Genomic DNA, 26,851 nt, shown 5'->3' on the forward strand with positions numbered 1-26,851 from the left:
CCTATATTTCATCCCTTTTAACTCTGAACTCATATAATCCTGGAACTCGCTCACAGACAAGGTTGTTGCTCCACATTCCATTAATCAAAAGCGAATTGGGAAAAATGTCATTCTTGCATCTTATACAAGGAATAACGTGCAAAAGGCTTTAAACTTAAACTTAAACAGTGGTCTCTTGAGCTAAAATAAATAAGCTGGAGGCTGAAAACAAACGACAATGACTTAGAGATTATGAAGCGATCAACCTGAGGACTTTTTTATGCCATAAACTGGAAAGTTCATGAGTTATCTGTGAGAGAGTGATGAAGAAACGCCAGTTTTAGAAAGAATCCAGTCATTTCTGGATAAGTTGCCAGTGTAACTCATCTCCATTGCTGCAGTGGAATGGTGGCAGAATCTGAAGGCATCTCACTCACCAGAGGCAGACCTATTTCATTTCTTCAACTTTCCAGAGGAGTGGGATGAGGAGAAATGAAATGAAAATGTTAGATGAATAAATGGAAACAAATAGAGGCAGCATACTGTGATTCTAAATATGTTATAATTTACTATGTAGATTTCTACATTTAGCAGACTCTCTGTACAGGTGAGATGAGTGGGATGAGATGAGATGAAAATGACATCACCAATAACTTTTTTGTGTGTCGCATGTACCTGTATTGCTGAAGGACTGGCGGGCAGTGTATTCTCAGCCAGCTGGGCCACCAGTGCGTTGTCAGACTCCATCTCTGGCGGATGAGTGGCTCTCCAGTAAGACTCCAGATAATCAGCAATGTGCTCACAGGCATCAGTTAGCTGGTTCTCATCTAAGATGACATCAAACATTTCCTGCAGGAAAATGAGAATAAGGACAGTAAAAGACCACCAGCAGGAAACAAACAAAGGCCGAGCCAGCAGCAGAGACAGTAGATTAATATAGAAACTGTGACACAACTGATAGCGTAGCAGAACTGTGGGTGGGCTTTAAAAATAACACTTCTGGTAATCACGCACGTCTATAATTAGGACTTGCATTGAGATTCAGATGCGGAGATGTAAGGAAATACCTCAAAAAGGGGCACCTGTGTCAGCAGTAACACAAGCATTCAGCGAGGATTTTGAATTTGGCATCAGGAAATGATATGATGAATTTGGCTAGAACACTAATTCTGATATCTGTAACAGCAGGATTTTTAGAAATACTGAGGTCATTTGTGGTCACAAATCTCTGAAATATTTCATATTTTATTCATTCTGTTTTCTGTAAGTTTCATTTCCCAACATGAAGGTCAAAATGCTGTCCCAGTGCTGCCCTCCCTCACTTCATATTTTCCCTAATACTAGTAAAATTCAAATGGAGTCTGAAAATATTCTATTCAAGATCAAATGTTGTATTCCTGATCATTAACTACCACTGCGTCAATTTCGGACACTAGATGGCACTCACCGGCGGGCACTGGGCAAGCTTGTCTGCTGCCACCAGCTGTACATTAAGATGTTTGGTCTGTGACTTCCCTCGAGTCTTGATCAGTCGTGTCAACACCTCCAAAACAGAAGTGAAGATAAAAGATGCAGAGAAAGAAACAATCAAGGTTAAACAGGCTGACTGTTGCAGGACCATTCTCCTGTGGAGTCCACACTCAGTGCAAACTAGTAAAAGAACTGGGGAGCAGCCAGTCCAAAAGAAGATGAAGCTTACCTTTGGTGAGGAGATCTTGACATAGACTAGGATTGGTGCCAGGGAGGTCTTGGACACCTGGAGAGGGTGGTTGACTGTGTCTGCATCTAGAACCACCAGCTGCAGACTGCGGGCCAGCTCAAAGATCCGCTCCACCTCCCCCTGGATCTGGGCTGCAAAGGCAGAGAGTGAAAGCATGACTTTGACCCTTAAGATGCAGGAAATCCGTCAGTTGTGCGCGTTTCATTTCTTGTTAAATTCAAAACAAGATGCCACATCTCCCAGCAGATATTTTCTTATCATTGATCTGTAGCTTTCAATTGTAATTTCAAAGTTTATGATCATTTATTTGAAACACCTACATTTTACCACTGAGCGTAATTTCAAATTATTTCATCAAGTTAAATCAAGATCCAGAAATGAGGAGGTAAGGAGGTATTTCTCACCACAAGTCCATTTACTGTGATAGCTGTTGTGGAGCTTTCGATGGAATCACACAATCTTCCTCAGATGAAGATGTCAACATGGATAAGAAGTCCTTATAGCGCTCAGAAAAATGGAAATTTGATCTGCAATCTACAATTCCATGATAATTGGGAAACTCCATCTACTGAAGAAGACCATGCGGTGCAATCAAAAGCTCTGCAGCTACTAAATGGACCTTGTGGAGAGCTTGCAACAAAATTGTCAGTTTTGTAACTACAAACCCTTTTTCTGCATCTCAGCTCAATACAACGAACAAAAACAGAAAATTCTTATTTCTATTGCAGAAAACAAGACAAGTCAAAAGGACAGACATGAAAAAAATGTACATGTCCTGTGAAACAGCGCTTACTTAATGTGACTCTCTAAATAAGTGATGTATGTTTTATTTTCTGGGCAACTGATCCATTAAAAGAAGAAATTCAGAGATTGGCCACTAGAGAGCAGGAAAGCAGGGCATGGAGGAGGAAGCTGCTGAGGCTGTTTCAGTCCCTGAAGATGTCATAATACTCACAAATACCATAAGAGTGAATTACATCTTACACATCTGATAAACAGCAGAGGACATCTGTGTGTGCCACTGTCTGCGTATTTATACACACTGAACAGTGTTGGTATTGACATGAGGTGATGAGAGGGAGGAGGGTGGAACATTCAAACAGACATGGACTACCAGTGCTTTCAGTCATACATACCGGCAGCATCTGGAGAGGAGGAGAGAGCAATGAGAAAGACAAGAGTAGAGAAAACCAAGTAAATCTTATCCTGCTTCTGTTTGAAAGCCATCTTTTCTTTCTGTAACTGAGGGGAGATTCAGCCTACTGCACAGTGTTACTGGGGCAATGACAGCGAATGCTCAGCAAATATCCAGTGAGCATACTGACGCAATCCAGCCACCAACTCATGTTTTAGATGTCAACTGGTTTTTCCATCTAGGGATATTCCAGCTGTTTTGCTTTCTTTCTAGAGTTAGAATAAAAGCTTGATTCCACCCTCAAAGCTGAAGCCAAATATGAAGCTGCAGCAGAGTTGCTTAGCTTAGCATGAAGACTAGAAACAGAGAGAAATGGCCTGAATAAAATAAACAAGACATAACATGTTGGTTAGCGAGCTTCAACCCTCTGACAGAGCCAGACTAGCTGTTTTCCCATTCCTGCCTTTTTGCTAAGCTAACCAGCTGCTGGCTGTAGCTTCATATTTTGGGTACAAACATGAGAGTGGTATTGATCTGCGAGAAAGCAAATACACGTATCTCCCAAGATGACTAAGTATTCCTTTAATTAGGAGTATTCATCTCTATTGTGGTGCATACAGTGATCTTTAACATTATATTATCCTGTTGAAAAATGGACCGTCTATTCAGCGTATATATTAAAAGTCTGCCCCCCAAAAAACTGCACAATCTTGTAACGAGATTAAGAAAAAGTGAAAGTGTGACATTCATTTCAGACCTGGGTCTGATAGTATCAATTGCTTGTTTTAACCTAATTACGGTTGCAAGTGGGTGAGGTTTGCCACAAGGGACAACACAATGAGAGCCAGAAAGCTAAGACAATTACTAGAAGTTATTTTTGAATTTAGTGTACTCTTCTGTTACCGATTCTATCTGAGCTAAACCCCAACCCTCTTACTCTTAGATAAAAGTGGGGCCAAAGATAATGACTGTGGCTTCAGGTTGGGATGATAAAGCTGTGTACCTAAATTGGAGCGGGTGTTCGACCGGTCCATTAAGGCCTTTTTGCCCGGGTTGTTTAGGATGGACCGTTTAGCCAGAGAGATGTCTGCTGTGACCCGTGTAATAGTAATTCTGGAGAGGAGGCAGAGAAACAGAGATTGTTACACAGTCATGATTTTCATCAGGTTTAACTTCCACATAAAAGGTGCGACACTGACGACTTAAATCAGAACTTACCTGCCTTCAAATCGATGTTTTAAAAAGTCAAATAGTGCTTTTTGCATCATATCTGTAACCTGGAATTTCACAGGAAACATAGATGTTAAATGAATTTCCCTGCTATTCAACACAAAATACCGGCATTTATTTCAGATTAGGTTTCTCATCCTTACAGCATCTGAGGCCCTTCACAAGAGCCTATTAAGAGTGTGGCTGACTCACCTCTAAGCCCTTCAGTGATGGTCCCATTAGAACCACAGGACGCATTGTAGGCACTACATCATACATAGACACCTGCTCCCCCTACACAAAGAAACACAAGTTGAAATCAGTACATGAAGGCCTGTGAATACACATTTACATACCGCAACCTCGTCATCAAAGCGAGGCTACGATCCCTGTGTACAGCAGAGCAGCTGCACCCATCATCAAATAAATGGATCCATGAACGAGCTCAGTGTTTGACGCCGGATGATGAACACAAGTTGAACTCATGTTTCATACCGGACTGTTTGACACATCATCCACACAAGACGCAGGAGCAGAACAGTGGCTCTGCCCTCAGAAATGGCAGCTCATGCATGAATATTAAATGTTCAGCCAATTAACCGATTAGTCAATCAACAGAGAATCAATCTGCCATTGCTGCTATTTTCACCACTGATTGATAATTTCATTTTTGTTGGTTCAATATGGCAGTGAACTGAACATGTTTAAATATATTTTTTATAATGGGTAATTTTTCACTGTTTTCCGACATTTTATAGACAAACAGATGAACCAGGAAAAAGAAAGGACAGATTATTTAATAATGAAAATAACAGCTGCTTGCAGGCTTAATGGATATAAAGCATAGATGCTGAATTATATTCAATAGCTCTGGTTTCAGTTACTTACCGGTTTCTTTTTCACCTGCTGATTGGCTGTTCATACACAAGGATAAGAGAGGAGTTTAATGTTAACTCACCAATCATCAAAAAACAGACAACAAAAAATATTTTTACACAATTCAGCACATGCACTGACCCTGTGATGGAGGAGTATACTTCTTTGAGTTCATGTCTTGAGCTGCTTGAGATGCTGCTTTGCTGAAGTGAGAGAAAAGTCCTGAATTAGCTCAGATGTTTCCCACTAAAGATGGAGACAAACAGGCTCGTCTTTACCGCCTAAATGTCAGTGATTCAGTCGCGGTGAAAACAGAGCACTATGTTTCATAACAATAACATAATTTGTGCTTACACACTGTATATCCACTTATATAAGACACGGCTACATGAAGCTTAGAGGGTAAATCCCTTGAAGTGATTCAGTACACACAGTCGCCAAATTTCCAAGATCCTCTAGATGTGTTTCTTTCAGTCTAACTAGGTCAAGTCAAAATCTTTCAGTCTGTAGTGGATCTTTCTGCCTGCCAGGCTGATTAGAGTAAAAACAACCCACTGACAGAACAAAAGGGAAACAAACCTACTTTTTCATACTAGTTTCACATGTTTGAGAGGAGATTTAACACCAGGCTGAAATAAAAAGCAACCAATGGCTGTAAAAAAGCTGGAAAATGTATTAAAAAAGAATAGCTTTGGAAAAAACATTGATTACAGTTGTCAAGTAGTTTTCCAACCAAGACCTTGGCTGAAAATCAAACCGCCTAACTTTGTGTATTTGTTGGGGACTTTTGTGCACAGAGTGGGAGAACAGGGGTCGCTCGGGGCCCTCAGCTCAGTGTTCCCACAGTGCACCCTTGCAGTTTTTCCAGTCATGCTTGCTTTGTTTCTACCCACAAAACAATTCCTGGAGTGACCCTTTCACGCTGGCAACACCTCTCTGGTCAAAATACAGTTTGACTAATCTGTGGATGTTTTCAAAGAGCGTCAGCTGAATGCCTAAAATGTCATCTAATCCTCTGCATTGCACTTTGTAGTGATGTTTGGCTTGTATGTGTGCTGGACCAATAAAGATTATTATTAGGATTACAAGATAAATCATCCCACCACTGCGTGGGCTTGTGTACTGGTTTGTAACCGCGTTGTACTGAAGCCTGCGGAAAGGAGACACAGGCAGCACATACTTGGCTAAGGCCTTGGCAGCTTTCCTCGCCTGGACTTCTCTTCTGATGAGAATGGTTTCCAGGTTGACTGGACTGGGGATGAAGCCCACCACACCATCCTCCTTCACCGGCCGTCCGATCCACCAGTCATTGTTAAACTTCTGCTCATTGAAAACAAAATAAGAAGGTAAATTCAAGGCTTGATTCACAGGCCTGGCTCACATTTGCTTTTACTCTGATGTTAATAACTCTACTGAGATCCTGTGTTATTGCATCATGTTGACTGCTCAGTAAAGTGTGTGTGTGTGTGTGTGTGTGTGTGTGTGTGTGTGTGTGTGTGTGTGTGTGTGTGTGTGTGTGTGTGTGTGTGTGTGTGTGTGTGTGTGTGTGTGTTTGTTTCAAACCTCTTTGACATGGAGGAAGTCTCTGGCCTCAAAGGTGACGGCCTGGCCCGGGACGGGAACGTTGTCGTCGTCTGCTGGCGTGTAAGAGAAGTTGCAACGTACCGCGAACGCCACAGGCTTGTACTGACGACAGAACAGGTGTTCACACAATATGCTATTACTAATGGGTGTCTGGAATTTCACACACACACACACACACACACACCTTTACACAAAAAAATCACTAAAAATGATTTAAAATGAATCTACACATTGAAAACAATATTTATCACAATCAGGAACAAATACTTTTGCGTTGGAAAATCAATGTGAGTGAGCGTGATGAAGGCACAAACTCTCACACAATGTTCAACACTGTAATCCACCTCTTATTTTTACTGGAGTAAAAGATCTGAATACATCTCCCACATCTTATTGTATGTGGCTGCTCTCTAAGTAGCTTACATGTATTTTTTTTTTTCTTTTTTATTGAGAACTGTGCTTTTCCCGACTGTCACGTTGGGCCAAAGCAGCTCTGCAGCTTACTATTAACAGCTAGTAAATTATAGCGTATGACTGTACATATTTAAGGAAGATTAATAAATAATGCAAAACTGTTTAAGTAGGAAGTATTTGGCAAAGATATCAAAAGATACTGCAGATATACAGAACCTAACCAGTGTCATGGAGTAAAAATGTGCTCGGGAATTAACTTTTGCCCAAAAATGACTAATTTGTGCTCTAAAATAATTAATTTGTGCACATAAAGTAACAAAATATAGCACACTGTATGATAACTGTGTAATTCACATATGTGGGACAGTAGATAAAAAGGCATTATTGAAGAGTGTCGGCAACACTGGTCAGGTTCAGCTGTGCAGCCAAACGTAGTGTAAAATGAACATTTGTCTGACCACAGCAAACCCAAACATAATCTGAAGAGCCTTTTTCACGGACCAGATTTTGACGTGAAGGAGAAGCACAAGTGTAAATAATAAACTTCATGATCTCATTCAGCTGCTTCAGTCTCAGACAGCTGGTACTCTGCCTCTCTGTCACGGCTTAGTGGAACAGAGCTACGGTTACTGTTATTACTGACACCTGTTCCTGCTACAACAAACCAACATGATGCTGTGAAAAAGCTCTATTGCAGCTTCCTCTTTGCCGCACAGCCGCTCCTGCATGCTTCCCTCTGACTGAATGCCTGTTGGAGTTGTAATCCTATCAGAGTAAAATGTCAGTGTCATACAGATCAAGCTGCTAATTACTCCACTTTGGAAAGATGAGGCTGTAGTAAAGGCTGTGGGGTCAGCAGGAGACGGGCCGAGCGAGGGCCGCGTTAATTACAGAGCACCGGTGGGAGCACATTAAATCTGTGGGGGAGGATTTAATTCAATATTCAATGGGACATGTATCAGCAGGCGCCGCTTAAGAGAGGGGAAGAGTTTGATGTCAGCTGTAATAATATCATTTATTTGTGTAGTGACCTTCATGGTCAAAAAAAAAAACCAAAACATTAATCAGTGTGAGAGATGGTACATTTAAAAAAAGTCCTGAAAATGTATCATTTCGATTTGCTAAACTCAAACATTTCAAGCATCGGTGATGTAACTTTGGGCCCGGTCCCAAAGAGCTGTGAGCAGTGACAGCAGGGTCAGGGCTCAGGACCCGCGGCAGCACGTCTGCAAGCAGCAGCGTCGGAGGCCAAGCGATGGGCCCGTTCCAAACAGGCACGTTTTCGCCGGGCGCTGCTCTAGTTTCTGTAACTTTCCCCAATCTGACATTCACCCACTTCACGCAGTGATTGGCCAGCTGTGCCAAGGTGAGAAGTGAGTCAGGCTCTCTTTTTTCATTCTTGACACAAGCATTCCTGACACTTTTTTTAAGGTGAACAGCCCAGTGAAACGCCATGAATGCCTTCCAGGAGAGACGATCAGAAAATGTGCTCCATTATCTCCATCTCCGTATCTCCCCGCTCTCTATGATGGCAGGTTCCTAACAGCTATAAACACTTTTGATTTCCTACAAAACGTCACTCAAACCACTTTTTCTTGCAGTATAACCCGGCCTTAATGCTAAGTGTACAGCCAAACAGACTGCTCATGTTCAAACAACGCCAACAAACGGTTGGAGAATTCATCAGCTTTTAGCATCAGCTGGTAACAAAGGTTGCAAAATAAATCTGACTGGTTGCACCATGATTGTTGGGAAAGGAAAGAAGAAGGAAAAACATTTCTGCTGCACAAAATAAAACAAATTCTGATATTTCTCAAATCTTTTTTCTTTTCTTTTCAAAACCATAAAAATCAAGCAAGCTGAAGACAGCACTTTTTGGCTGAACTGATCACAACTCATGGACGTGTGCAAGCTGTGACGAGGGATCACGAGTAGGCATGAGATGACTGTAAAGGGTCAAAGCCAAAGAGGCTGGGAACAGTGTACTGATAAATAAGTAAATAAAATGATCAAAATAACACTTAAAAACTCTTATAACCTTCAATTGTATATGAACAAATGTTTTATATGGTAAAATTTCAAATGGGATAATGTGACTTCCCTCACCTCAAACACACACTGGATTACAGATTTCTGTGCTCGTATCTTCATAGGTGCTAATGCTAAAACATTTATCAGCTGCAGCTGCATTCGACTCTGGTTTCTCTCAGTGGAAATATATTGCTACACTACTATAAAGCCGTCGAAGGAACTGAATCAGCAATAATCAATATTCTTCATTATTATCCTTCTTCAGACATGGAGCACGTAAAGGGATGACAAGGAAGAAGACTGCAGTGACTCATTTTAATAGCAGGATATTGCTCTGCCAATCCGATGTCTCGATGTCTGTGTTTCCTGTCTGTGATGTAATCACGTCCTTGAGAACAGCCTCTCTGAAAAATGAGTCTGCGAGGGCCGTGGCAGGTCGGCCGGCTGATGAGAGAGTGAGAAAGTACCTTGGCCTTCTCCAGCTGCACCTGAGCGTTTCTTTCCTCAACGGCATCCGAGTCCTGACGCTCTCCCTGCAGGAGAGAGAGAGACAATGACAATTAGTTTCAACAATCCTCTGCATTGATTTCATCGTTGTGCATTTTCTGTGGACTCGCTCAGATCAGTCACTCACTCTGAATTTTATTGAAGATGTGGAAAATGTATTTTTGATGAAAAAGTAAGAAAACAATGAGAGACAGAGAAAGAAACACATCAGTCTCATAGATAAATGATCTCAATTATAACTAATATGTCACTTCTGACTGATTGAAGCTACGGTTGGGATAACTCGTCAGACAGAATGTCAAAATTGATGCAGCACAGATGAGGATATCTTCATTTTTATGGGTCATACTCCATAAACACTACATCCTACATTTCCCATAATGCACCTAGACAGCACCCTGTGTTAGACCCTCCCTGCCTGGTTTCAAACTCCACACCCCCAGCTGTAATCCATAATTTGTTTTTTCAGTCAAAATCTCCAAAGCCAAGCCAAAAGTACACAAGTGGGTCACTTGTGTAAATTTTCTCAGACACGACAAAGCTCCTCCAGAGCCACAGATATTATTCAGCTGTTCCCACGGGCTGAGTGAACGATTGTGACTTGTGAGGAGCCACGTGAGAAGGAGCCTTCCCAGTCACAGCAAGCAGACAATTAGTGTTTTGGAATTTGATTCACAGATACTGAATTGTTTCTTCTTTCTATATATTTCCCAGTGAGCTACAAAACAGTTATTTCTAAAAATGAGTCTTTGAAGAATAGAAACAAATTATTTGATGGAATTAAATGACTTTTCATTTGATGTTAAGACATGATTATTATCATTATTATTATTATTGTATTGCTGCTCTTTTTGACCATGGCTGCTTGTTAACTGATACAGCTTCATGCTGCTGCAGGCATTGTCTCTCTTATGTTTTTTCGGGATTTTTACTGTCTGCATTTTGTTTTAGCTTTATATGGATCAGGTCTCTATTCCTGAAAATTAATTTAGAGCTTGGGCAGGTTTTCCACTTCTGTTTTGGATTGATTCCAACATTTGGACCTGTGAGGACTTCAACCTTTTATGCAAATGAAGCTGCAGGATGGGCACATGGACCAAAATTGACTATAATTATTGACTGAAGACCAGTTTTGATTAAATAACAATAAACATCAAAAACAAGGTTATGTTTTTGGCTTGGTTTGCGTGTTTTTCAGCGGGATTACAGAGAAACTACTAGCCTGATTCTCATGAATCTTGGAAGAACGGAACGGAAGAACCCATTAAATTTTGTGGCAGATCTGAATCATGGGGTGGATACATGAATTATTTTTCGCTTTTGCTAATGATACGAGCATTTGACCTTAGCAAAACAGATGCCATAACAGTGGCTTCATGTAAGAACTGCTACAACTGTAACAATGCTTTTTTCCTCAAATGAAGATATGGTAATGGAAATATAAATAAGCACATCATGCAACTAATTATACTCTTACTCTCACTGAAATGTGAAACAAACTCCAGCAGAGACATTAAGGAAAAATGTTCAAACTTTACCCTTCGAGAGAGAGAGTACATGATAAATGCACTCCAGAGGTGATGAGGCTTCAGCTAGGCACAACAATGTTTTGACATTATTCAATAGTTTTGGAAATATATCCAGGCATATACTGTATAGCAGTTGCTCTAGCAGAATTGTAGAAAAGTGGATCTGCCTCGGGTGGAGAGCTGCGTCATCCCTGCTCGTTTATATCGTTCTATCAATCAATTCCTCAAAATTCCGTAAAATCCCAGCTCTAATTCAAAGTGACTGAACACTTCACCATTAAGCTTTTGACCTCATAACATCTCCAAGACATGTCTTCCCATTTAATGTCCCTTTTCCCAGAAACCATCCTGCCTTTAATTGTCAGGAAGTGTCGCAACCGATCCCTCCAGGGACGCTCAGGTTTATGTGCCATGTGTCCCAGAGATTAGATTGTCCCCTCAAAGACATGGTAATTAATGCCCTCTGTGTCATAGCCAGGAGGTGGCACAGCCCTCTGCGTCAATCTGGCACTCAAGATACACACTTGCATCCTAAAGTCACAAATCAGCTCTCCCTCTCATTGGAGACAGTCTGCTCAGTCTGATGCATTTAAACAACACAGGGATCCTGTGAGTCCTCTGTGACTTCCAGTGTGTCGAGTCAATGCTCTCAGGTCTAATCTCAAATTGTTGCTCTGCATATTAATGACAAGAAACTTTAGTAAAGAACAATATTTTGCACTATATGTCATTTATGTGCTCAATAGAACGTCAGGTTATTAAGCTGAAAATAAGTTCTTGTATCACATAAGTTCACGATGCAAAACAAAAGTACTGCAACGGAAAGACATCAGAGCACTGCTTCACAGCTCCTGCTGGTGAAGCATGGCAGAGTTGACTGCACTCCTCTGTAGCTGAGCCTCCTCAACTCAGCTGCAAATTACAAATGCATTTTGTAGGAGGCATTCACAAAACTGAAATGTTAACATTTGTTGTTTGGAGTTATGTGGCAGAACGTTTGGCATTGACTGGTACCATCATGCCTCTACTTAAAGGTCCAGGGTGGATGGATACACTGCTGTTCGATGAGAAATAGTTCCAGCATGTAACCTTCTCTAAAACCATAAATACTTGTCTTTATGTATCTGCTTGTGTACGTCTATCAGCGAGCTTTAGAGGTGTTGGTATGTATATTTTTGACCTTGGATGCTAAGCTAAGCTAACTAAGCTAACACACTGGCATAACACTGGTATCGACCATCTCATGTAACTCAGAGAAAGCCAGCAAATCTGTCAATTTCCAAAATGTTGAACTATTCACCAAGCATTTTAGAAGCTTAACAACATGGGACACAAACCATCGTCAAGGCAGCAATTACGTTTCCTCCAAAACATATTTGGCACAACAAACCATGAGAACACAGTATATTTTGAAGGAGACAGCGCTGAAGTCAAAGAACACACTGGGTGAATATCCAGCCTCATGCTCGACCAGCAGAGAACAATTTCCCTTTATCCCGTCTGCTACTATACTCTGTGTTATTCCTAATGAGCGCACACTGCACTGCCTGTTACTACTGAGACACCCTAACTCTGATGCTAGTAGCCAGCGTTTGCAGCTAGTGTGGTAAAATACTTAAGCGCCAACACTGTCTTCTGGCAGTCATGTTAATGGAAGAAACCCATCCAGTATCAAAATTCATCTCAACTGCCAAGATGAAGAACAGCTCAGAGATGTCTTAAAGAGAGCTAATAATATCAACCATGATAAAACACTAAAACACAAAATTCAAACGACGTATGGTTCAGTTACAAATTGAGCTAAAAGAATCACTAAAAAAGCTGTTAAATGTGTCAGAAACAAGCAAAACAGAGATCAGAGGCTCAACTGAAAACAAATATGTCCTTAAACAAAATTAAAAAAAATAATACGGCCTCAAATAATGTAACACAAGGACATGATGCATGTATTAACAAGGCGGGGCAGCATTGGTAATTGGCAGAGAAAATAAGTGGAGACAATGTCAAGAAAGCGAATTCAACATGATGAGGAGGGAATAAGAGAGAAGGAGGAAGCAAATCTCCCCGGGGCAGAATTATGCCCAGGCATGGGTTTTTGTTTACCCATGGCTGGTGTAGACATCTGTTCGCACAGCACTCGCCTCTCCTGCAAGCCAATGTCACCCAGCCAATAGTACAAAACGCCCCCACTGAATTATTAAACAATGTTGAGCTCGTTGCTGCAGGTGAGTAGAGAAATCTACTGTCTGGGTGGAGGGGAGAGAAGCAAAAATTAAGGAATTACATGAATAATTAATTATTATGAATATTTGCTTTTTTTCTGCATTAGTGTTGATTTGAATATTTACTCAAGGAAGAAGTCACATCATTCAAATACGTTAATTATTGCTGAGGTGTGAGTCATCTGTCCAAGGCACCACAGGGATACTATGAAAAAATAATACTTTCAAATAAAGGGTCCATTTACTCAAGCATTTAGCTGAAGCCATGTACATTTTTAAATAGAACCAAAGTGATTAATTAATTAAACAGAGAACTGTAGAAAACGACAAATATTCTCTGATTCCAGCTTCTCAAAAGTGAGGATTTCGTGCTTTTCTTTGTGATCAGGGAACTCAGTATTCTTCAATATTTTCTGACATTTTCTGGACATTACGCTGCATTGTATCTGAAACTAATGATCAGTTGTGAGGCTAGAGCACCTTTTGTGATAGGAAACAAGGGCTTTGATATGAATCACAGAACACTTCAGGAATCTTCCTCTTTATTTACCAATGAATTCCTGAGCTTTAATACTATCATACAGTATTCCTTACTTATCCATTTCTTTTTTCTTATATCATGTGCTCTCCTATTCAAACTCTACTTTCACTCATTCTCCCTTCCTTGCATCCTCTCCCTTTCTCTCCCCCCTACTCCTCCCTGTTGGACAGCCAACCCAGCCCATTAACGTGATGAGGAAGGTGGGCAAAGGGAGGTGGAGGACAAGGATGATGGGAGGGTGGGTGAACAAGTTGAGCTACGTTCTCTCGCGAGCTACCTGAAGGTCACTCCTTTCCCGCTCAAAAGCGTTTACACAGCTCTTTTGACACGTGCCAGGGGAGTACATTAGGCGAGCAGCGTCTGATTGGGGAGATGGGCTCCATCCCTAAACTGAAACAATCAGAGCCATCGAGTCACCAGGAGCCAGCTGGCTGGCCTGGAGCACTGCGATTCCCCAGAGGACAAACTGAACTCTGGTCTGGACTCTGGTCTTCAAGAAATGCTGAGATGCAGGTTTTTTGTTACATAAGAAGTATTATTTACTAGTTAATAATTAATAGTATATAATGGTTAATAATGGTTAATAATTTGAATTATTTGATCTGAATAAGCTGATCAGGTAAGAAGGGTAGGCGGAAATAAGCATTAGCTTCAGCCTATGCCTTTTCGGTTTGGTTATTTGTCATCATAATTGTATTTTCTGGTAAACTGCATATATCTTAAATGACCTGACTGAAATAAATTTTTCATTCATTCATTCATTCATTCATTCATTCATTCATTCATTCATTCATTCATTCATTTCATTCATTCATTCATTCATTCATTGAGGTTATGTTCAAGCATATTACCGCTTTATTTTTTTATTTGTTGAGAAAACGGCTCTTTTCATGCTAAGCTTAAGTCACACAGATTAACTAACCTCCCAAGATTTCAGGTTGCTTGCTCTAATAATACAAAATACGCACAGCATGTGTCCATATGGCAATTGTTTCAAAGCCCTGAGTCACTTGAATTTCACAGAATGGGCTGAAACAAAAGTGAACACTGTTGTGTGCAGAGATGTAACAAAGTAAATGTTCCCACACAAGCTGCAGACCGAAGAAACACCTGAAAAATAACATTCAAATGCTTTGAGGAACTTTGATGTTACGCTCACACTTCTGAAAAACTCATTCAGTTTGTTTGAGTGAGACATCGTCTTAACCACTGTGTGAGAGACCGTCCTGGACGTTTCCAGCTGAAGAGCTCAGGGAAGCAGCTGTGCACTGCTCTTCATCCAAACCAGTTCACCCTCATCCTGGAGGGATTTTCTGTTGTAAAACCAAAACATACAGTAGAGTTTGAAAACACTTGTAGTGAAGCCTAAATCTCAGCTTTGTGTGTCTTTTGACAAATTTGGTTTTGAGTCTGTCCAGAATGGTTCAGAAAAAGTCAGTCTCTCTTTAAGTATTCATTCCAGCCAAAGGTGAAAAGTATACTTAAAGGATGAGGACTAAGTAATTGGTTTGGCTTACTGTATGTGGGCCAGGTTAACATCGAGCGTCTGCACATACAGCTGCTTCCCTTGTTGCCTTTTCAGTCAGACACTGCTTTGAACTCAAGGGCATGCAGCACACATTGTCAGTCTGCAAACAAATCCATATTTCAGCCAATCAAAAATACACTTAAAATGTCTGTTTAAGATTGTCTACTGAATTGTGAAACTGCGTTGTGAAAACGGATGCTTAAAAGGTGGTTTATCCAATAGGTCTAAACTGTTTACAACCTGTGTGGTTAACAGACAGCTGCTTGTGCTGGTCTTCATTGTAAGGCTTTCCCCTAGATTGTATCTCAGCTCTCATTTTGGTGAATCAAAGGTCATCATGACCAAGAGGAACGAAGGCTAAAACTACAATAAATAAGATAAAAATCTGGAAAAAGTGCTTGAGTGCTATTTGGAGCTTTAAAGGGCATTTAGTATAAAATTAAAAAAAAACTTGATATTGGTGAATGGGTAGAAATAGTAAAAGGTATACAGTAGAAGAAATAAATATCCATCCATCCATCCATCCATCCGTGAGACTGTGGTTCAGCTGAAGAACTGGCCTGTTTTTTCTGTTTCTTAATTTAGGACTCAATCTTCTCCACTGAACAATATCCCGAGTGAAGTGCTCTTGGACAAGACACTGAACCCATCTTTGTGGAACTGTGTGTGTGCATGGGAGTGTGTGTGAACAGATGAGCGTGGAGCTTTGGATGGAAAGGACCGGATCGCTCCTGATGGGCAGGCTGGCACCTCGCATGGCAGCCTCTGCCATCAGCGTATGAATGTTGACGTGCTGTAAATAGTTTTGAGTGGTCCGTAGACTAGAAATGCATTATATGGACACAGTCCATTTACCATCCATTTACTAGGGATACCAGATCCTGCTGCACACTCCCTCATGTTTCCATGGCAACCATTGAGAGAAATATGCCACCTAAGCATAAATGACTCCCACTGATGAAAATACTGCTCCTATCGTAACTTGCATGCTATAATCCGCAGAGAAAAAATCATCCTCCATACCTCCGCTGCCTTCCAAGCATTTAGTGAAATTCACTCCATCCTCATTGACTGATCAAAGGCACTAACACTCATTGAACAGCACATTAAAATCAATGGGAGATCCATAGAGAAGCTATTGAACTGACAGTTAGAGCTCCACAGAGAATAACTGAGTCCACTTGGCAGTGATCAACGCCACCGCTACTGTACTTCTCACAGTCGAAGACGTCAAACATCTAACGGTTAAGTGTCATTCACGCTGGTTACATGCCAGTCACACAAATGAATAAACACACACACAGAGGAACAGAAAGGAAGATCATCTAATAATAAACAGTAGCAGCAGATTCTGCCTTACCCTGCATGGTATGTGCATCCTTCTCACACAGCACGGAGTGACCGAGCATCAATACAAAATGTAAGCAACAAAGAGTCCACATGGACGAGATGATGTGAAAGTCTAACTCCACAGTGACTGAGAGAGGAGTTCACTGCACTAGACTCGATGAAGAGTGGGTGGCAGATTACAGGGGTGGATGTGTTTAGCCTGCATGGTTGAGTAGAAGCTGTTATTCTAGTTGTTTGGAAGATCAAGTGTGTGATTCTGGCTACTTTCAAGGACACATTTCAGACAAAGACCAGTTAACTGGGGACTCCCCAGCTGGGAAAAGCCAATTTCTTGGTCAGTGGTTAAGGTTAGGGTTAGGGAAAGGTTAGGGTTAGTGTTAGCCCAGTCGTGGTTCTGGTTCCACTTAGGGTAAGTCTCCAGGAAATGGATGTCAGTTAATGCAATGTCCTCTGAAAGGATGGAAACTATGTGTGCCTGTCCTCCCCAAGTGCTGCCACTATCAACGTCTCATTTGTAGTTACGAAAAGACATCTTGGGTTGAAAGGTTCCACCACAGCAAGCAGCTCCAGGATGAGCAGACCTGTGATGCCCTCATCCCTGTGGCAATTGAGTATCTTGTAACCGAAGGTCAAGTGACAAATTTGTGAAGAACCATCCAACCATAGAACCATAGAGCCATCCAGTGCCCTGCTAAATAGGTCAATCGTGCAGGATTTTGTGTATCTCAACTAGTGAAGGAAAAATATACATACAAATACATACAAATGTTTGTAAGAATAAAGCATGGTGTGGTCAAAACTGCAAAGATCATCTAATAATACAGTAAATCTGAAAAAAAGTGCTGACTGCTACTTACTTCATTTATGTCTTAATGTCATAATTGATGTGTCTGGTCTCACATACTGTTCCATGCCCATCCCGTGTGTCTCATCCGTCTGTGCAGTGCTTGCATAGTTGTTGATCTGTCCTCACATGAGAACTCTGAGATTCAGTGTCAACAAAATAAGCTAACTCAGGATTTGCAGGAAAAAGGTGTCAAACAGCAAACACATATAAAGTGTAAATTATGCATAAACACCCCCAGGGATGTACAGATAACAGAGTCAGCCTGCCTTCAACTGCCAGTCCCCTAAAATCGCCCATGCAGCAAATAAACAGAACTTTTAATTCTAAAACCATGGACGGCAAATTTACTCCTCCCATTCACATCTCCACTGGAGAGCAGCCTGTGGTGCTTGACTTGTCAGTGTGGTCCTGGCTCAAAGTGTGACATCCAGTACCAAAATGTGCTTTTACTGTGAAAGTTCAAAGCACATCTGCTGGTTCTGGTTGACAGAGTATTAAAGCAGACCTGGTTTGTGAGTTTGTCCGCTTTTCGAGATGACATAATCTTTCATGATACAAGATCAAAGCTGTAATATGTTTATTCATATCTCAGAATATTCTAGTTGATCTGCAGAAACATTTTGAAGTTTTAAATTAGTAAGCTTCATTAAAACCTTGCTGGTGAGCTTCAGTAGATAGAGTCATGCATCAAAAAGGACAAAAACACTGTCTGCATCCCAAACAGTCTTTACCACAGTTCATTGTTGGCTGTGGAGCAGGTCACTAATCTAATTGTGACTAATTTCCTGTCAGCCCACCAATGAGCTGCTGGCACTGAGCCCAGGTGTTCAAAATTCTCATTTTCACCTGTAAATATTTTCTCATATTGGCTCTTTCTGCTGCTGAGAAACAGTAAATTTAATCTGATAACACCAATCCTCTCGCAATTTAGCTGCTGTTCATTTACTTTGATGTGTTATTCCACATACTGCGAAGATTTCATTGCTACTCTATCTCGTCTTCATTAACAGCCCAGTCGTTTGCATGCAGCGTCTGCTCCAATCCAGTTTTCTCCAAGCCCTGTCTAATCAGCAGCTTTGCATCATCTGTCTGAAGGAGACTGGCTCCATGCCCTCTGCCTGATGCTACCATGGAGCAGATATGGCTGGGCTGGCACCGCCACCTTTACTTTGGCACAAGTCTCCGTCTGAGGAGTTAAAGGCTGCATCACGACTCTTTAGATATCCAATTACAGATCAAGAGTGGCAGTGAATCTGTACTGCACTAAATGTAATTTATGTCTATACAGTATGTTAATGTGGGTTTGATTACTTGTGGTGCCAATTTGTGGTTACAAATTAAAGAAAGACTTTAAAGTGGAAATTACCTCAATTAATTGACTGAGGCCCACCCCCTCAGCTACTGTTGTTACACCTGTTAGTTTTTCCATTCCCCCATATACGCACATATGCAGTTTACCATGATAACTGGCAAATTTACCACTCAATTGTCACTTATTTTATTATTTAAAAGCAAACCTTTCATTTATAGCTGATAACTGTGGATGCTGTAGGCTGAACTGACAACTATTGCTGCAGATTTTATCAGCCAGAGCTAACTAGCTAATAAAGCTAAGATTAGCCTATGGGTTGAGAGCGCTGCCTCTGGCTGACTTTTTAAAGTTTGAAGTATGAACCCTATTCAAGGGGCCTTACCTATGCGCTCGGACACAGGATATCAGGCCAAAAGACTGCGGCTAAAGCTAATCCTGTACTGCAGTGTAGGGCTACTTAGTCCTATTGTTAAGTATGATAAATGTAAGATCAGATATTTCATTCAACGCATAATGTAGTATGAAATGCTGCTGGCTTTGTAGACAGCAGTTAGCTGGCTTGCAAACGTTTACAGTTTACACTGTTTAGTACACTATAGGGATGTCGGTTGCTTTCGATAGCGTGCCATCCTTTAACCAGTAGCTAACCAGTTCATTTTGACCTCAGGAGCACACTGGACTGCATCTCCCAGTCAGCACTGATGGTAGCTGTGATGTAGCTTTCATTTGTCAGAGCTGTCCAGCAGTCAGTGGTCAGAGCCAGCTAGCTTGACTTGACAATGCAGAAAATATAACTGCGGATCTACCTAATGCAGTCCTTACACTCTCGTGTTTTTGGTTTTAGGTTGGGTAAACAAAAAGAAACCACCATCCCATCTCTTTATATACAGAGTGTTGCTTTGATTACAGCCTCGTGCATATGGCCTGAAACTGTTTTTAGTGGGCGTTTAGCAAACAGTCAATTCCTTCTTGATTCATTTCATTTTGTGTAGGATCAGGGCTTACCCTGAATCTAAAAGTAATAATACAAGAGTAGCATCAATTTTTTAACATCACATGCAATGTTCGTATCATTTCGCAGTTAATGACTACCCGCTCATAGCATTTAACTTCTACGACAGAGAGAATCTGCACATTTGAAGGAACATCAAAAAGGAAAAAATGATTTGCCTTGAAGAAAATCATGGCATCAAAGACTAAATTGGAAAAAAAAAAAATCATTACAAGGGAAAAACCAGTGTGTATTTGAGCTCCTCTCTCTCTCTCTCTCTCTCTCTGGGTCATGATTGTCTCTGAGTAAGGAGATTAAGATAGCATGCGTCAATCCAGGATTTAGAGAGAGAGACACAAATGCAAACTCCTCACAGACATCCAACGCTTCTGCTTGGACTGCATGTGCTCAAGCTCCCTGACAGTCATCAGATAGAGATATAATAGCTGCATTAATATTCTCTATACAACTTAATTTGTGGCTCGCTCGGCTCCTGTCACAGATACATTTCATCTGTAGGACATAGATGGGAAGTCTCTCTGCTCCTCTGCATTGCATTGCTGCATTATGATGCAACATGATTACTGTTGGTAAAAGGAGGGGTGTGCATGTGTGGGGATTATAGAAAAAAAAATTGACACTCATTACTGGTACGATAATTTCTCACTTATTGCACTGAGGCATTTACTGAACCACCAGTATCACTGCAACTGTCATCTGCGTCACTCATCTGCAGGATAAAAGAGATTGAGAGCATTTTTGTCAGGTTAAGCACAAAAAAGATGGATGTACAGTCAGGGAAAATGAAAACAACTTGGAGACCATCCTAATCCAGGTCTACAGAATATTCCTGTGGAAGGTTCCAGATATCTCCGCCGCCTTATTGCTCCACTTCCTGCCTGGAAGGAGAGCAGGTATCTGGATGTAATGCCCCTGTAACAGCCACTAAGAGGCTTTTCCTATTCTAAGTAACAAGCAGTGGGACAGCACTAACCAGCACACTGTAATGCCAAGACAGTAGGCCATCCGGAGACTAAGAGGTTTCCTCAAGCTCCAGTTTGTGTGTCTCATTACACTCATGCCAAAGATCTGTTTTTCTGAAGAATAAATACCCAGAGATGTGTGAAAAACCGACAAGGTTGTGTAACATTTACTGCTGTTCTGAAACTATTCAAAGAGTCCTTACATCTAAATGTGCAGATTTTTTGGGCACTCCAGGGCAGCACAAAGAAACCATAAACCCAACACTGACATATTACCACAGATCAAGTTGCTATGGCAAGCAAGATAGCAAACATTTGCTTATTTACACATCCATTATTTACAGATATGGAGTTATGTTTCTGGCCACTTAATGAATGGAAGTCCAATAAGCACTCAATTTAAATCTGTTTTTGGTCTCCACCTGCTGCAGCGGGAACAACCCCAAACGATGTTCCATCGTTTCCCAACAGTCACTACGTGTAACCAGACATTACCAGACATTGTAAATTTATCATTGCTATCTTGACCATGGAGGCCTGCACACTGGAAAATGACACTAAAGCTGTACCCAAAAAAGGATGGCAGGGGGTCCAGACCACGCGTCCGGATGTGCTGAGCTGGCAGTGAGAATGTGTTGGAGGGAATATCTGGCTCTTCAGCTGCTTGATGCTCCACTGTGTTCACCAACGAGCCGCTAACTTTTCTGTTTGGTGCTGGGCAGGTAGCATATTGTGGGTTTTCAGAGCCTTTTTACTGAAAGCTGCTGCTTTCTGCAGCCAAAAATGAGCACAGGGAGAGTGAACCAAAATAGATGAGTTGCATGGCTGGACAGTCCCTGCTTGTTTTGAGCAAGGCAACGCAACAAAAATGTTAGCCCATTATTTTGTATGAAAACTAAACTTAACATCAAAATAGACAAACATAATGGATTACAAAGCTTTTTGATTTTGATTTTTATCTTTTTTTGGGTGAGAAAAAAAAATGCACTTATGCTAATCTTTTTTTTTATTGTGCAGCAGACAGAATATTTTTCTATCCAAATGGTTGGAAGAGGCTTTAAGGATTCTGGAAATACCTCCAGAGCAGCACTAAGTGTTGTTAAACAGCCCCCTGGGTTTTTCAAAGACTGATGGCTGGATGCTTAGCTCTGTGACTTGAGCGTAATGGTAATGCATGAGAAGGGCAAAAGGGTAGGTGTCTTCTCTCAGTCTCACCAAGTCTGCACGTGTGACTCTGATATTTCAATCGTACGTAACATACTTTTTTCAGGAAAATGATGAGAATTATGTAGGTTACTAAAAGACTAATAAAATCAAGAGTGAAATTTTCTAATCGGGTATCCCTGTATGTGCATTAATGGCTCGAGGATGGGGACTTAACAACACCTGCTGCTGTTGTACAAATATAAATGTTTCACATGTGGAGTGAAAATAGGGCTGAGCGCAGTTTCAGGAGCCTGCACACAATGTCACACCGAGTTCACAGCAGGTCCAAGGACCACAAGTAAAAGAAAGGGCAAGAAAAGAGCTTTAATCCACCTGATCTTCACAGGCCATTGGTTATGCAACTGTCTCTGAAGCCTGAACATATGACGCGATACATGCATGTGGATATGCATCTCTATCTCCCTGTTTTACTGAGTGCAATGATGTGGAAAGGCCTCACACAAGGATTAACGCGCCCGGTGCAACAGATGGTGCATTCTCCTACCCTTCCTGTTCAGCGCGCGCGCGCATGCGAACACACACACACACACACACACACACACACACACACACACACACACACACACACACGAAAACATAAATAAATTGCATATTTTACCTTTTTCTTGGGTGGCATGGTTGTTCAAGCGGTCCACCGGTGGTATTCCGCGCTTGTAACGACCAGATCAAGTTATCGCTCACCTGGCTCCGGTAAATGAGACGTGGGCAGATATTCCATGAGACTGAGTTTACCTCTAAAGCAGGTGCGTAAATCCGACGTTCAATGCAGCAAAGCGCCGCTTTTGTGCGTAAATATTTCCCAAGACACCGCGATGCCCAGGACACCGCCGGAGACACGGATGTGTGTGAGGGGTTTCACCTAAGTCTGTGCTGTGAGTTGAGTGTAGTTACCCCTTCCCGAGTCCTGTGGGAATTAAAGGCTTATTCCTCGGTGCGGCATCTGTTGAGCCGCACACCGCTCAGTCTGACCTCAACTACCGAACAAACCGAGAAGGTGTCCAACCCGTCTGCACTGTCCACGCTAAATAACGCAAAGTGAGGAGCGCTTCATTTATGTGGTTGACCACAGTTGGCTCCGTCCGCTGCGCGTGCTGCCTGATTAGTGAGTGTGTGCGTGTGTGTACATCCAAACAACTTCCTGGGGTTTGGCTGCACAAATGGGAGTATTATAATGGCCTGGCTCCAAAATAGAAAGATGAAATTAAAAAGCTCGCACGCCATAATTCCTTTGTGTGGCCGATTTACAACACAGGCCTGCAACTACATCCAGATCTACTACTCGCCTTCCCGAGAGCGAGTCATGGTCATCTTTCACCATAATTAGTTCAGGGTCATTGTGCCACTACTTAAAACTATTTGCCAAGTATCAGGCACATGCAGGGACTGTCCTCCGCACATTACTATGGTAGGACTCTTCTATCTTAAAGTTACCCTCACACTGTGTGGAGCTGCCTTCAGAGGGGCGCAGCTTATGCCTTCATCCACGTGTTAATGTTAGAAATAGCCTAAAATACCTTTAAAGCACCTGAGGGTCAGTACACCTCCAGGAGCTGCTGAGGTAAAACTGAAGCGTCTCAGTGCGCTCTACAAATCTATCCAATAAAACAATTTGAAGAGGAAAAATTACTCTTGAGTTGAACTGCTCTCAGCTCATGTCTGTACTGAGGCCATCACCTGTGATGAGGGGTTGACAGGTTCCCTTTTAAGGGGCCATAAGGCAGAAGTGGAACCACAGCTTTATATCATTGTCTGATATGTGGCTGCACTTTCAGGCCTGTGGTCTTCTGAGAGGAATTTGTTTGTGTGGCTGGGAAATTTAAAAAAAAATCAGCCATAACATCTTTTTCAAGAAACAGATTGTCATGTCATGTCATGTTTGTAATCAACATGACAGACTGTCAGGAGCTTCCATAGGAACTACTTCTTTCAATGAAAATAGTCATCTTATAGCTCAAAACCTAGACAAAATAGTACAAAAATACCTGAGTGCCTGTACCAAACCAGACACTTTTACCTCAGTCAATCTTTGAATGATCTTTACTTGCATGCATTTCTACACTGCAGTAATCTTAATACGTCCTCTTCCTCCAGGCCAGTGTTTAGCCTAAAGGTAAGTACCTCTGCATGGTCCATTTGTCACTGTGGCCTGTAACCCAGGCTGCCAGGCAGGGGACGTCAGCAGATGGGCGATACAGTGAGGTACCAAAATCTCCAGGGAGAGCTTTGGGAGGCGAGGGACACAGATGAGAGTGTTACATAACTGAAAATGGAAACGAATCATGCAGGGCTGGCGTCAGCTGGGCCAGGCAGTGACAGTGTGGAGCAAGAAGCTGTGACACTGACCTCTGGGTCAGACACACATCTGGACCAAGGATACACACAGCTGCACACACAAACACAGGCTGCAGGTGCACACATAGTGTCCTTATCAATATCTCTACTGCTGGAGTGTCACCATTAAAGGTCAGAGCACTGTGATCAGACCAGCTGTGACAGAGACAGAAAGAAATAAATGGAAGGTCCCAACATTTAGCCCATGACCTGGGACTGAACCAGACTTGGAGCTTTGCTAAATCTGCTCCATGACACCTCAAATCTCCTCCAGAAGGAGCCAGCTCTCCACAAGTGCCAACAAAATGCTCCAACAGAGTCCCTGCTTACTTTGACTCCCACTAAGCACATCTGTGAAGTTGTTATATAAGGCGGTCAGATCGTTCCTGTGCTGCTGAAACGAGCTACCCATGGAATACACGAAGAAGCTGAGATATGCTTCACACCCACTGAGCATACACTCTGTACATTAGCTGCATGCACCCTCCAAGGATGTGAGAATTTATGTCTGATCCTAAAAGTTCCAACTCTTTAAATCTTTGAAAACTGAAAGAAAAAAAAAAACAATCCTTTTTTCATTGCAGACACAAAAAACACAGTTATAGTAAGTTCACAGTAAATGCCTTCAGCACCCAAAAGTGGAAACTGCTACATACAAGGATGCCATATTCACATTATCAAGGAAAACCAGCTTTTGTGCACATCTCCTTCATTATTGTTCATGTGCTGTGTTGCAGCAGTCCGGCACTAATGTGCACTCAGCAGAGGCAGCGCTGAAGGTTCACATTTGTTGAACTTTGACTAACGACTGAAGGCCACTGCTTGCTCTTCAATTAAAGATGAAGGACAAATCAATAAGGAGTATTTCATATCATACTGAGACCAAACTGAAAATGTTTTCTGTGTCTGATATCGGGCTTTGGATTCAACTACACGGTTTGTCACAAACACCTTGTTTAAGTCTGTCTAGCAGTGATTTAACTGATGTTAACAATGTCCAAATGCAGTCGTCTTTGTCGCTGGTAATTAGGTAACATCTTAGGCGAGATCATAACATCCTGACCTGGAGCAAAGCAGCATGAGCAGCAGAAACATAGCTGTTCAACAGTATCACAAAGCCCTTGCATTAGAAATCTCACTGTCCTATTTGATCCTAATCTCTCTTTTGAAGAACATATCAACAATATTACAAAGACTGCACGTCTGCTTAGGAAACGTTGCCCAGATTCATCTCATTCTTTCCATGACTGATGCTGAAACACTTGTTCACGCATTTGTCTCTCTGGCTTACCTAAATCAGCCATTAGCAAACTACAACTTGTACAAAATACTGCTGCTGGAATATTAAGTAGAAAAATTTATCATGCTAGCCCTGCTCTTACTTCTGACTTCGAGATTCTACTTTTAGCTTGTAAAATATTGCAGGGGCTTGCACCATCCTACCTATCACCTCTAGTCACTCCTCACATACCTGCTCAGGCTCTATGGTCTGTAAAAGTCCGTCTCCTGACTATTCCAAAAATAAGTAAAACATGAGTGGGTGGATGGGCCTTCTCTTACCAAGCCCCTCTTCTCTGGACTTGTCTTCCTACTCATATTTGAGAGGTTAACTCAGTCGACTCACGCTAAAGTAAACTCAAAAACATATCTTTTCGCATTTGCCCTCAAGTCTGCCTTAAATACTAAACTACAGCTATCCATCTTATATGTATGCATGGTCATACGGATGAAGTGTATGTTACGTCTGACACTGAATTTGGAATTATAATAAAGAAAATGTACAAATCAAATCATGGAGAAAGATAGATCAGCCCATTTAGATAATTATTACTACACTTATCCGACAACCTGACTCAGTTTCAAAAGCATTTTTGATTTAAAAAGAAGTAAAATACGTCTTAATCACCTGATGTGGAAACAAGCAGTTCAGTTGCTACTGCATCATTCGCAGAGCTTCTATCACACAACCCGTCAGTCATCTCACTTCCCCCATGCATACACAGCACACATGTTCATGTACACATGTACATAAACAAACATCTGTCCCTAAGCTTCTTACAACCCGAATGTGTGTGCGTGTGTGCGTGTGTGTGTGTGTGTGTGTGTGTGTGTGTGTGTTGTCATGCTGGGGCCACTAGTGCAGGGCAGGGCTGCTGGGGCAGAGATGGATGGCACGCACAATTCCAGGCAAAGCTCCAGACCTCTGCCTTCCTCTCTACCCTCCACTGTGTCCACACAGCTAGAAACCACACATCTGCCCCGACCTAAAAAAAGACCCCAGAACTCATTATTGCTCGCAACCAAAACGTATTTTCATTAAACTGCGGTCAAGCAAAGTCAGCACACGTTAGTCCTTCCCACTTCGCACTCACTGATTTGAGCCTAATCATCACCTTTTCTTTTTTGTCAATGCTTTGTTATTTCTCAGCTGGCTGAGCGGTATGGTGTAAAGCAGGCCGGAGAGGAGCGCAGTGGGCTTTAGGATAGTTTTGACCTCACAGCTGTTGGACACATTGAGGCAGATGTGCAAAAGAG

General features: G+C 41.8%; 1 protein-coding gene across 4 annotated transcripts in view; it reads right to left on the reverse strand.

The window, feature by feature from the left end:
• Positions 1-26,851, reverse strand: part of cacnb2b (calcium channel, voltage-dependent, beta 2b) — a 38,358-nt gene that overhangs the window by 3,668 nt on the left and 7,839 nt on the right. Inside the window, exons 1-13 of one of the 4 annotated variants that reach the window (XM_070973729.1) lie at positions 22,584-23,093; positions 9,416-9,481; positions 6,483-6,605; positions 6,100-6,239; positions 5,061-5,122; positions 4,932-4,957; positions 4,257-4,337; positions 4,053-4,111; positions 3,838-3,947; positions 2,836-2,844; positions 1,679-1,830; positions 1,427-1,522; positions 655-828 (exon numbers count right to left, since the gene is read on the reverse strand). In XM_070973729.1, coding sequence (XP_070829830.1) covers positions 655-828; positions 1,427-1,522; positions 1,679-1,830; positions 2,836-2,844; positions 3,838-3,947; positions 4,053-4,111; positions 4,257-4,337; positions 4,932-4,957; positions 5,061-5,122; positions 6,100-6,239; positions 6,483-6,605; positions 9,416-9,481; positions 22,584-22,601 — 1,116 coding nt within the window. In that variant the 5' untranslated portion in view covers positions 22,602-23,093. Of the gene's footprint in view, positions 1-654; positions 829-1,426; positions 1,523-1,678; positions 1,831-2,835; positions 2,845-3,837; positions 3,948-4,052; positions 4,112-4,256; positions 4,338-4,931; positions 4,958-5,060; positions 5,123-6,099; positions 6,240-6,482; positions 6,606-9,415; positions 9,482-16,635; positions 16,787-22,583; positions 23,094-26,851 lie in introns of those variants that run through there. The other 3 variants (XM_070973731.1, XM_070973727.1, XM_070973728.1) reach the window with 3 other exon arrangements.

The sequence above is a fragment of the Chaetodon trifascialis genome, chromosome 11 (assembly GCF_039877785.1).
Source record: "Chaetodon trifascialis isolate fChaTrf1 chromosome 11, fChaTrf1.hap1, whole genome shotgun sequence".
Taxonomy (NCBI): domain Eukaryota; kingdom Metazoa; phylum Chordata; class Actinopteri; order Chaetodontiformes; family Chaetodontidae; genus Chaetodon; species Chaetodon trifascialis.